This window comes from Phoxinus phoxinus (assembly GCF_949152265.1).
Source record: "Phoxinus phoxinus genome assembly, chromosome: 7".
Lineage (NCBI taxonomy): Eukaryota > Metazoa > Chordata > Actinopteri > Cypriniformes > Leuciscidae > Phoxinus > Phoxinus phoxinus.
In genome coordinates, this window is record NC_136882.1 from 21201358 (window position 1) to 21212950 (window position 11593).

Sequence of the window (11593 nt, forward strand, 5' to 3'; positions counted from 1 at the left end):
CTTTTTGTGTTTTCGACATCGCGTCACCTCCCGTAAAGTTTTACTCTTCAGGAGGAAACACATTTCCTTATGCAACTCATTAGAACTAGAGGAACAAAATGGCACATTTCTCTACGACCATAATAAAAGGAGAGGAATTACAGGAAGCCACTTTGGCTTTTTTCTTACCTATTGTCGTGGTGGTGATAGACGTTCCCTCAACAAAAACTGTGTTAATGTTGGTGAAAAGCTGCTGTTGGACACTGGGAAGGTCAGCAAAGTCACTCACCGAGAGTGCATAACTAGGCTCATTGGAGATCTTCTGGAGTTCCCCGCTGTCTGAGCTCCTCGACCCTATCGCAAAGATAAGTACTCCCAGCTCTTTCAGGGATGAGGCTGGTGTGTCAACATTATCAAATGACTTTCCACCACTCAGCAGAATCAGTAACTGAGGCACACCTTCTACAAGTCTGCTTCCAGAGGAGGCAGTGAAGACATTGTCCCTCACATACTGCAGAGCTGCCCCTGTGTTGAGGGGTCTCCCTCCTTTGTGCCTCAGACCCCTGAGTGTGTCAAGCACGTCCTCCTTTCTTGAGTATGTGTTAAGATAGAAATGGGCCTCTGGATCTCTGCTGTACTGGACCACAGACACATGGTCTCTTTTCTCCGACACATTCAGTCTCTCCACCATCCTCTCAACAAAGTCACGCATTGCAGGGAAAGAGCTCCTTGTGCCATCTGAACCATCCAGCAGGAACACTACATCCCTCCTAGCCATCCTTCGCTCAGCTATGGGTAATGGAATGGGACAAACACAAAGTCACGTGAGCCCTGGGTATCTGATATTGTCTGTGGGCGTGTGTGTGCTCTAGTCGGCAACTACAAAAGGGAAAAAATGCTCCTATCCTTTCAGCTAGTTTCCAGCTCATCTAACAGTCAAATGTTAATACTGTCTGCTGAAATAGAATCTTATTTTGGTCAGAGTAAAATGCCTAAACTTACTGAATACGGCAAAATGAGGTCTATAATTTAAAGGATATTTTCATCAAAAGACAAAAAATGTGCCTAAAACTGATGAACGAGCGAATCAACAAACACTTTAAAACTCAACACTGCTTAACACCCCAGAGAGTTCAAACCCATTGCTTGTTAGGCTAATGTCCCCCGCCTCTGCTAGCATGCATCGCTAACCTAACGTAAACCTCTTCGTGTCTACGGCACGCTTTGTAAGGAGGGCTCAGTGTGCTGTTTTCTAGAGACGTGTGATAATCTGTCTTACCCGCCACAGTAGGTATCATCGGCTTGACTTGTACAAGCACATTGTTGAGGGAGCTGATAAACTGCTGCTGGACACTGGGAAGGTCAGAGAAATCATTGATGGGCTGTGCATAGGTAGGGTCGTTGGCAATTCTCTGCACCTCTCTGCTCGAATTTCTGGTGCCGATGCCAAAAATCAAGATCCCACTCTCTTTTAGGGCGGAGGCAGGTGTATCGATGTTATCGCTTGACCGTCCCCCACTGAGGAGGATAAGAATCTGAGGGACACCCTCTTGCTTTCTACTTCCCGAAGAGGCGGTGAAGACACTGTCCATCACATACTGGAGAGCTGCCCCCGTGTTGAGGGGTCTCCCTCCTCTATGCCTCAGACCTCTGACAGTGTTCAGGATCTCCCCCTTTGTTGCGTAGGTATTCAGATAGAAATTGACCTCAGCGTCTCTACTGTACTGCACCACAGAAACACGGTCTCTGTTTGCCTCTATGTTGAATTGCTCCACTACTCTTTGCACAAAATCACGCATTGCTGGGAATGTATTTCTAGTGCCATCTGAACCGTCCAGCAAAAACACTACGTCCTTTCTGGGTATGTCGTCATCAGCTAGGAAAAGAAATCAGCATCATTAACACAGAGTAATTTCAAAACATCTTAAAAATGTCACATTAATTCAACCACCTCATCGACTACCTAAGCTGTGGGTAATGGTCCCACTGCTCATTACTACTTAGGGAGATCAACACAGCACAGCCTGTGAGCTAGCTGTCATAAAGTTCTGCCATGCACATACCAGTGAGAGTCGGTGAAGTTGGAGTGATGGGCATTGAAACAGCCTGGACAGAGGCCAGCAGCTGCTCTTGGACATTTGGGAGCTCACTGAAGTCGGACAAGGAAAGAGCATAATTGGGGTCGTATGAAATTCTCTGCAGTTCTCTGCTATCAGAGCCCCTCGATCCTATTCCAAAAGTCAAGATGCCAAGCTCTTTCAGAGAGGAGGCTGCTGCCTCAACACTGTCAATTGACCTTCCCCCGCTAAGCAAAACCAGTATCTGCGGCACACCCTCCAACCGTCTGCTGCCGGAGGAGGCAGTAAAGACATTTTCTATGACGTACTGGAGCGCTGCCCCCGTGTAGAGGGGTCTGCCTCCTTTGTGCCGCAGACCTCTGACACTGTCAAGAATTTCTTCCTTTGTCTTGTACGTGTTTAGATAGAAATGGGCCTCTGTGTCTCTGCTGTACTGGACCACAGAAACGTGATCTCTGTTCTCAGCTACTTCCAATTTCTCCACCATTCTTTGCACAAATTCTTTCATAGCTGGGAACCCATTCCTAGTGGCATCCGATCCATCCAGCAGGAAGACAACATCTCTCCCCTGTCTACGGCCCTCAGCTAAAAACAGACATATTGGTGGGTCAGGTGGGGGACATTGCAAGGATAGGGGAAAAATACACAACGCATTACACACTTGGTGCTTGATCATGCTTTTTGTGTTTTCGACATCGCGTCACCTCCCGTAAAGTTTTACTCTTCAGGAGGAAACACATTTCCTTATGCAACTCATTAGAACTAGAGGAACAAAATGGCACATTTCTCTACGACCATAATAAAAGGAGAGGAATTACAGGAAGCCACTTTGGCTTTTTTCTTACCTATTGTCGTGGTGGTGATAGACGTTCCCTCAACAAAAACTGTGTTAATGTTGGTGAAAAGCTGCTGTTGGACACTGGGAAGGTCAGCAAAGTCACTCACCGAGAGTGCATAACTAGGCTCATTGGAGATCTTCTGGAGTTCCCCGCTGTCTGAGCTCCTCGACCCTATCGCAAAGATAAGTACTCCCAGCTCTTTCAGGGATGAGGCTGGTGTGTCAACATTATCAAATGACTTTCCACCACTCAGCAGAATCAGTAACTGAGGCACACCTTCTACAAGTCTGCTTCCAGAGGAGGCAGTGAAGACATTGTCCCTCACATACTGCAGAGCTGCCCCTGTGTTGAGGGGTCTCCCTCCTTTGTGCCTCAGACCCCTGAGTGTGTCAAGCACGTCCTCCTTTCTTGAGTATGTGTTAAGATAGAAATGGGCCTCTGGATCTCTGCTGTACTGGACCACAGACACATGGTCTCTTTTCTCCGACACATTCAGTCTCTCCACCATCCTCTCAACAAAGTCACGCATTGCAGGGAAAGAGCTCCTTGTGCCATCTGAACCATCCAGCAGGAACACTACATCCCTCCTAGCCATCCTTCGCTCAGCTATGGGTAATGGAATGGGACAAACACAAAGTCACGTGAGCCCTGGGTATCTGATATTGTCTGTGGGCGTGTGTGTGCTCTAGTCGGCAACTACAAAAGGGAAAAAATGCTCCTATCCTTTCAGCTAGTTTCCAGCTCATCTAACAGTCAAATGTTAATACTGTCTGCTGAAATAGAATCTTATTTTGGTCAGAGTAAAATGCCTAAACTTACTGAATACGGCAAAATGAGGTCTATAATTTAAAGGATATTTTCATCAAAAGACAAAAAATGTGCCTAAAACTGATGAACGAGCGAATCAACAAACACTTTAAAACTCAACACTGCTTAACACCCCAGAGAGTTCAAACCCATTGCTTGTTAGGCTAATGTCCCCCGCCTCTGCTAGCATGCATCGCTAACCTAACGTAAACCTCTTCGTGTCTACGGCACGCTTTGTAAGGAGGGCTCAGTGTGCTGTTTTCTAGAGACGTGTGATAATCTGTCTTACCCGCCACAGTAGGTGTCATCGGCTTGACTTGTACAAGCACATTGTTGAGGGAGCTGATAAACTGCTGCTGGACACTGGGAAGGTCAGAGAAATCATTGATGGGCTGTGCATAGGTAGGGTCGTTGGCAATTCTCTGCACCTCTCTGCTCGAATTTCTGGTGCCGATGCCAAAAATCAAGATCCCACTCTCTTTTAGGGCGGAGGCAGGTGTATCGATGTTATCGCTTGACCGTCCCCCACTGAGGAGGATAAGAATCTGAGGGACACCCTCTTGCTTTCTACTTCCCGAAGAGGCGGTGAAGACACTGTCCATCACATACTGGAGAGCTGCCCCCGTGTTGAGGGGTCTCCCTCCTCTATGCCTCAGACCTCTGACAGTGTTCAGGATCTCCCCCTTTGTTGCGTAGGTATTCAGATAGAAATTGACCTCAGCGTCTCTACTGTACTGCACCACAGAAACACGGTCTCTGTTTGCCTCTATGTTGAATTGCTCCACTACTCTTTGCACAAAATCACGCATTGCTGGGAATGTATTTCTAGTGCCATCTGAACCGTCCAGCAAAAACACTACGTCCTTTCTGGGTATGGTGTCATCAGCTAGGAAAAGAAATCAGCATCATTAACACAGAGTAATTTCAAAACATCTTAGAAATGTCACATTAATTCAACCACCTCATCGACTACCTAAGCTGTGGGTAATGGTCCCACTGCTCATTACTACTTAGGGAGATCAACAAAGCACAGCCTGTGAGCTAGCTGTCATAAAGTTCTGCCATGCACATACCAGTGAAAGTCGGTGAAGTTGGAGTGATGGGCATTGCAACAGCCTGGACAGAGGCCAGCAGCTGCTCTTGGACATTTGGAAGCTCACTGAAGTCGGACACGGAAAGAGCATAATTGGGGTCGTATGAGATTCTCTGCAGTTCTCTTTTATCGGAGCCCCTCGATCCTATTCCAAAAGTCAAGATGCCAAGCTCTTTCAGAGAGGAGGCTGCTGCCTCAACACTGTCAATTGACCTTCCCCCGCTAAGCAAAACCAGTATCTGCGGCACACCCTCCAACCGTCTGCTGCCGGAGGAGGCAGTAAAGACATTTTCTATGACGTACTGGAGCGCTGCCCCCGTGTAGAGGGGTCTGCCTCCTTTGTGCCGCAGACCTCTGACACTGTCAAGAATTTCTTCCTTTGTCTTGTACGTGTTTAGATAGAAATGGGCCTCTGTGTCTCTGCTGTACTGGACCACAGAAACATGATCTCTGTTCTCAGCTACTTCCAATTTCTCCACCATTCTTTGCACAAATTCTTTCATAGCTGGGAACCCATTCCTAGTGCCATCTGATCCATCCAGCAGGAAGACAACATCTCTTCTCTTTCTATCACCCTCAGCTATGAAATTCAAAACAGTGAAATAGGGGAGCACATTACATTACCTTTGATTTTATTCTAATTGCATGTTACAATACACATTATTAATAAGAATGTTGTAGTTGAAAATTATTGTTTTAATAAAATTATTGTTCCTGAGTAGAAATACAAATGTGATGTGATCTGGGAAAACCCACCACGTGGTGAAATTTGACATATTATTTGAATTGAATTGAATATTACAGGGTTTGATACCATATTAAAGCTGATTTCAAGCCCTTTCCAAATCTGTTTGTCTGTAACAAAAGTTATGGATATCTGAAGTCGGCTGATTGCTATGATTTTCAGGAACAGAATTTTAAGAAAAACAGGTTTAATTAACTGTCACGTCCTGCTAGCGGGACAACTGGCGCTCTTTTTTTATTGCCTTTTTTTCATATCACATATTGTAGTAATCATCATAGATTAGGTAGGCTATCATTCAAAAGCTTACAAATTCAAAATTCATCATGTGAAACCCGTTTTGAAATTTGACGATTGAGAGGCGAGCAAGATCTTTTAAGCGAGCAGCTACTTCAAGGTTCTCTAAGCGATCCTGGGTGACGTCACTTCTTGTTGACGTTCAAACTATTGTCAAACAAAATGGAGGCTAGCTAGACCCTCCCTCCTCCTCATCCGCGCACTAACCCCCCAAACCCCACCCCCAAATCCTTCTTGTCGGTTATTGGCTGGAACACTGTTTGTTATGTTTCGTGGTGCGGGTTAGCCCAGTTTGTTTTTGTTGCTGTTTGTGGAGCCTGGGGATGTCTACAGAGGCCGCGTTTTTTAGAGTGTGTTCAGGAGACAGACAGCTAGCGGATAGTGAGGAGATATTTGCTGTATGTGACAAAAAAATGTTTGGCCTAAAAAATGCGTGACATCGCTTAGAGCACCTTTCAGACTCCGTTGTTCTATTGTGCTCCGCATCACATGATAACGTTGGATACATTTTTTTTATTTTTAAAACTGTTTCAATTCAAGCCGTTGTAGTTTACACAGGACTAGCGGGACCTTTATTCTGTTATGTAGTTTATTTTGATAGGTGAACTGTCTTTGTAGTGTTAAGATAAGGAGAGCTATGGGCAAATTTTATTTTGAGCCTCAGCCGTGCGTTTTAAAGAGAAAGACACAGTCCTTTCAGCTTGCCACTATAAATCGCTATTTTTCTGCACTAAACTAGTGAATTGTCCCAAGATATATTCAGAGATGATAGACAAGATGTTATAGAACAAGGTCAATGAAAACCCAATTTTGACAAATAACTGACATTCTATCTATTTTTAGACCTTACTGAAAATGTACCAGCGCGACGGTTCTCTTACGAGAGGTCTCTCATACTGCGTAATATCTTACGCTAGTGGGAAAATCTCTTTTCCACGAGATATTGAAGCCAAAAATTTTGAAATAATGTAAAACGCATTGCGGCAGCATGCAGACATAGGCAAGATGGCTCGTGCGCCTATTGGCTGCCCTGCGGCAACTGCAGCAGCCTATCGAGAGAGGCCCCTCGTGACGTCATATCCAATGGGTGCGCTTCGCGCCCACTACGTCATGTCCCACCGAAACAGGCGTGGCTTGGGCCTATAAATACAGCTCGACAGGCTGATATACTCTGATTTTTTCATCTCTTCAGCGAAGCTCTCGCATCGCTGGATCCTGAGAGGAAGAAGCCACGCCGTCAGAAAAAGACTTCTGCGGGACGAGCCTTTGCATCTGAAGCCGCTGGTCGACAACTCGCCACCTTCAGTCGCCGTTCCTGCTATGCTATCCGGCGTATTATATCCTTTTCTCTGCTAGTGTGTGTTCGCCGCTGCGACTCACACTCTCATCCTTAAAGACCCGAGCGTCTTTTTCAAGATGCCTCGTATCTTCTGTGGCTCGTGTCGAGCCCCACTCAGCGACGGGGACCACCATGTCATCTGCGTTTCCTGCCTGGGTGAGGATCACGCAGCTCTCGTGCTCGCTGACGGCGGCTGCCCTCACTGCGAGCAGATGCCCATGGTGACTCTGAGGACTCGCATGGCATCTTTCACCGAGACCGCGCCGTAAAAAGCGTTGTGCTCAGCGGGTCCCAGAACCTCCTCCAACCAGTAAAAGCTCGCTGGTTTGCCCGCCAGCTTCACCCGAGTCTCTCACTGACGGACAGCGGCCGCCGTCTGCCGCCACTTCCGTCATGGATGACGATGAAGAAGCCATGTCTGTGGAGGATGACAGCTGCTCTATCCTGGCGTCGGGCAGTGAGGACTGGTCGAGCTCTGTGGATCTCGCCTCCTCTGCTCGCCAGCCTTCTGGGAAAAGGGCCAGCATTGAAGCAGAGCTGATGAGTCTGCTCACGCAGGCCGTAGCGAGCCTCGGCCTTGAGTGGTCGACGCCTGAGGTGCCTGCACACAACCGGCTGGATGGATGTTTCCTGCAAGGGGACCGCGTTTCGCAGTCTTCAAGACCCGCACCTTTTCTTCCTGAGCTTCACGAAGAAGTCGTTCCTCGACGCCCCCATCTCTTCTGCCGGCCTCTTTGGATCGTCTGTCAAAGATTTCGCGGATATATTCGCAGAAAACCTAACAGGCCATGAAACACTTCCGTAGTAAATGTGCCCGCTGTCCCGCGCCCACATTCACTCACAGACATGACAAGCCCCACGGACTGGACTCGCTGTCTATGACAGCACAACTATCGCCACAGCGCAGACTGAATATTCAGCGCATGACGAAAACCTTCCGCTGCGGCACTATAGTCCCACTCAGAAAGTTTCAGAAAATGCTGGGTCTCTTGGCCTCAGCATCATCAGTACTTCAGTTGGGTCTGCTTCGCATGCGCCCACTGCAGTTCTGGCTAAAAGCGTGATTACCGCGTCGAGCGTGGACCTCCTTCGCCTCAAGGTCGATCAGAAATGCGTCTCAGCTCTGAAATGTTGGAGAGCGACCGATTGGTACCGGTCAGGTGTAAGCCTGGGGACTTCCTCGAGTGTGAAGGTGGTGTCTACGGACGCCCATTGGATCTGACGTCACGAGGGGCCTCTCTCGATAGGCTGCTGCAGATGCCGCATGGCAGCCATTAGGCGCGCAAGCCGCCTTGCCTATGTCTGCATGCTGTCGCAATGCGTTTTACATTATTGCAAAATTAAGGATAATTTTTGGCTTCAATATCTCGTGGAAAAGAGATTTGCCCCCTAGCGTAAGATATTACGCAGTACTCGTTCCCTCTTCTAGAGAGAACCGAGGTTACGTTAGTAACCGAGTATGTTTTCCCAGATCGCATCACAAATGTTTAATTTCAATTATTGAAATATATCCAGATTTTTTGACTTAATAATAATAATAATACATTTCTGTATATTAAAGACGCATTGGTAACACTTTACAATACAGGTACACTAATATGCATTTAATTTATTCTTAACTTATTCACAGTTATTCTTGTGTTAATGTATGGCTCATGACAAACCAGGCTATTTAGCCTACTAATGATTGCTGCATCCGCAACTAATAAAGAATTTGATTAATAGATTAAGTCATATATTAACTGCTATTAATCAAATGTGTTATCATGGATTAATTCCTCATCATCGTGTTTTAAATGCTTTCATATAACCATATATCAGAAGTTTAGACTGATATGGCTTTAAAACGCTTGCAGATAACTTTCATGATGAAGAAGAAAAGCGTGTTTTTCTTCATGAGTCATACATTTACTCAGGATCATCTGTGCATTCGGTAAGCATGTTAGTGCACCCGTATTGTAAAGTGTTAGAAAATAATTTAACTCATTATTTTAAGGAAGCGGTATTACACTTACCTATCAATTCCTTTTTGTTGTAACTTGGATTGGATTTCATTGCTTCCAGTAGCTGTACTTGGATTTTTGGTAATTCACTGAAGTCAGCCAATGAGAGCACATTATTATCAGAAGAAATGGTCTGTAATTCATCAGAGTCTGAGTACTTTCCTCCTATTCCATATACTATTACCCCATTTTTTTTAAGAGCAAAGGCTGCTTCAGAAATGCTATCCCTGGACTTTCCACTAGTCAAAATAATTAATATTTGAGGGGTACCTTCTTTGTGCCTGCTCCCTGAGGCGCTTATAAAGATATTTTCCTTTACGTATTGAAGGGCAAATCCTGTGTTTAAGGGCCTTCCACCTTTATGGCTAAGCATTTTTACGGCATTCAATACATCTTCCTTTCTTAAGAATGAATTTAAATAAAAATTTGCCACAGCCACATTGCTGTATTGAATTATTGAGATTCTGTCGTTATCAATTCCCACATTAACATTTGTGATAATGTTGTACAGAAAATCACGTATTTCTGGAAATCCTCTTCTTGTACTGTCCGAACCATCCACAAGAAAAGCAATATCCCTTTTAAATCCTGTGCCTAGAATTGCAATAATTAGGATTAGAAAGATTTAAATGATTCAGCTTTAAAGTATTCACCTTATTAGAATTTGATTGCTTAGTTTAATTAATAATCATATACAATGGCAAGGGAGACGCATAAATAAAATGTTAAAATTTTCAATAAAATATTCTGTAGCTTTCTATCTAATTCAGATTCCCAAAAAAAAGGAAAAAAGAATAGCATAAACTTTAAATGATTAGCGTATATAACAGTGGTTTTCAATCCTGGTCCTGGGAACCTATCGCTCTGCACTTTTGTCTCTCTAAATAAGGAAGACATACAAAATGTGCAGAGCAGTGGGTCCCCAGGACAAGGATTGAAAACCACAGGCCTATAAGCCTCAACATTCTTAGAACTTCAATAAGCTTCTTCAAATCTTTCAAGTTTTAACATGTATTATTTTTAAATTCTTACCATCAACTTCAGTGTCTCCTTTTTGTCTTACACCCATAAGTTTTGTCAGGAGGCTTTGACGGACATTTTTTAATTCATGAAAATCATAAACAGCCATGGCATAATCTGTCCGAGAAGAAATTGCTTCCATTTCAATGGGATCTGTCAGCCTTGACCCAATGGCAAAAATGTCTACTCCCATACTCTTTAGTGCATTAGCTGGTCCACGAGGAGAATCTCTTGATCTGCCACCAGCCACAAGCACAAGCTTTTGGCTAACACTGTCTATTTGCTGACTTCCAACTCTAGGGGTGAAAATATTTTCTCTAACAAATTGTAGAGCCTGGCCAATATATTGTGGCCTTCCCCCTATTGGTTTGAGGTTGCGTACAGCATCTGCCACCTCAGAAGAGGATGAGTATGTACTGAGATTAAAGCTTGTTGCTGCAGTATTACTGAACTGCACAACAGCAATTCTATCTTTTTCTTGACCAACATCAAATGTTTCTGCCAAACTGGCCACAAATTCTCGTATAGTTGTGAATCTATCACTAGCATTATCAGATCCGTCAATAAGAAACACAATATTTCTTCCTGCATCCAAAGCCTGGCCTAAAATAAATAAAGGGAAGATTATTTCCATGAGGGAAAGACAACAGTATTTTAACAACAATTCTATAGAAGCCAGAATTACAGTACATACAGTACATCTGTCTGCATCTGTAAGTCTCTTCTTCATTTAACATAACAGCATGTTCAAGAAAAGATATCAGTTAATATAATTCTTACCCCCAGGAGTTGGAAATTGCTCAGGAATTCCATCACCACTTGTCAAAACAGAGGCAACTCTTTGGACAATGCTGTTGATGGAGGTGAAGTCAGGAACAGAGAAAGCATAGGCTGGAGTTGAAGACATTGTCTGTAACTCAAGTGTATCAGCATTTCTTGTGCCAATTGTAAATACTTTTATGTTGTTTTCTCTTAAATTCTGTGAAATGATTCTGACATCATCACCAGATCTACCACCGCTAAATAAGTACAGAATCTGAGGTACACCCTCATGACGTCTGCTTCCAGAAGATTGTGTAAATATATTTTCTTTAATAAACAGTAGAGCAGCTCCAGTGTTCAGTTGCCTTCCACTTTTGTGCCTCATAGAAAGTATGGAATTTAGTACATCTTTTTTGGATGAGTATGAGCTGAGATAAAAATTAGCTGTGGGATCCCGACTGTACTGAACAACAGCCACCCTATCGAGATCTTCTTCCACATTTAGACTCTCAACTACCCTCTGGATAAAATTGCGAATTGCCTCAAAACCAATTTTAGAATCATCAGAGCCATCAATAAGAAATGCAACATCCCTTTTAGCAGATTCTGTAATAAAGAAATGAGACAAAAAGAT

At 44.4% G+C, this 11593-nt stretch overlaps 3 protein-coding genes across 3 annotated transcripts in view; all 3 read right to left on the minus strand.

Annotated features, from left to right (window-relative positions):
- col6a3 (collagen, type VI, alpha 3) overlaps positions 1 to 803 on the minus strand; it is a 52239-nt gene extending 51436 nt beyond the window's left edge. Inside the window, exon 1 of the mRNA XM_079617443.1 lies at positions 169 to 803. Coding sequence (XP_079473569.1) covers positions 169 to 757 — 589 coding nt within the window. The 5' untranslated portion in view covers positions 758 to 803. The remainder of the gene's footprint in view (positions 1 to 168) is intronic.
- LOC307001221 (collagen alpha-3(VI) chain-like) lies at positions 765 to 4707 on the minus strand (the record flags this gene model as incomplete). Its single annotated transcript, XM_079617444.1, has 6 exons — positions 765 to 768; positions 1171 to 1855; positions 2043 to 2642; positions 2903 to 3502; positions 3993 to 4589; positions 4677 to 4707. 6 exons carry the CDS (start codon positions 4705 to 4707, stop codon positions 765 to 767), a joined length of 2517 nt encoding a protein of 838 aa, XP_079473570.1.
- A 37-nt stretch (positions 4708 to 4744) lies between these two features.
- On the minus strand, positions 4745 to 7569 carry LOC307001222 (collagen alpha-3(VI) chain-like; the record flags this gene model as incomplete). Its single annotated transcript, XM_079617445.1, has 2 exons — positions 4745 to 5376; positions 7473 to 7569. 2 exons carry the CDS (start codon positions 7567 to 7569, stop codon positions 4745 to 4747), a joined length of 729 nt encoding a protein of 242 aa, XP_079473571.1.
- Positions 7570 to 11593: the final 4024 nt, after the last annotated feature.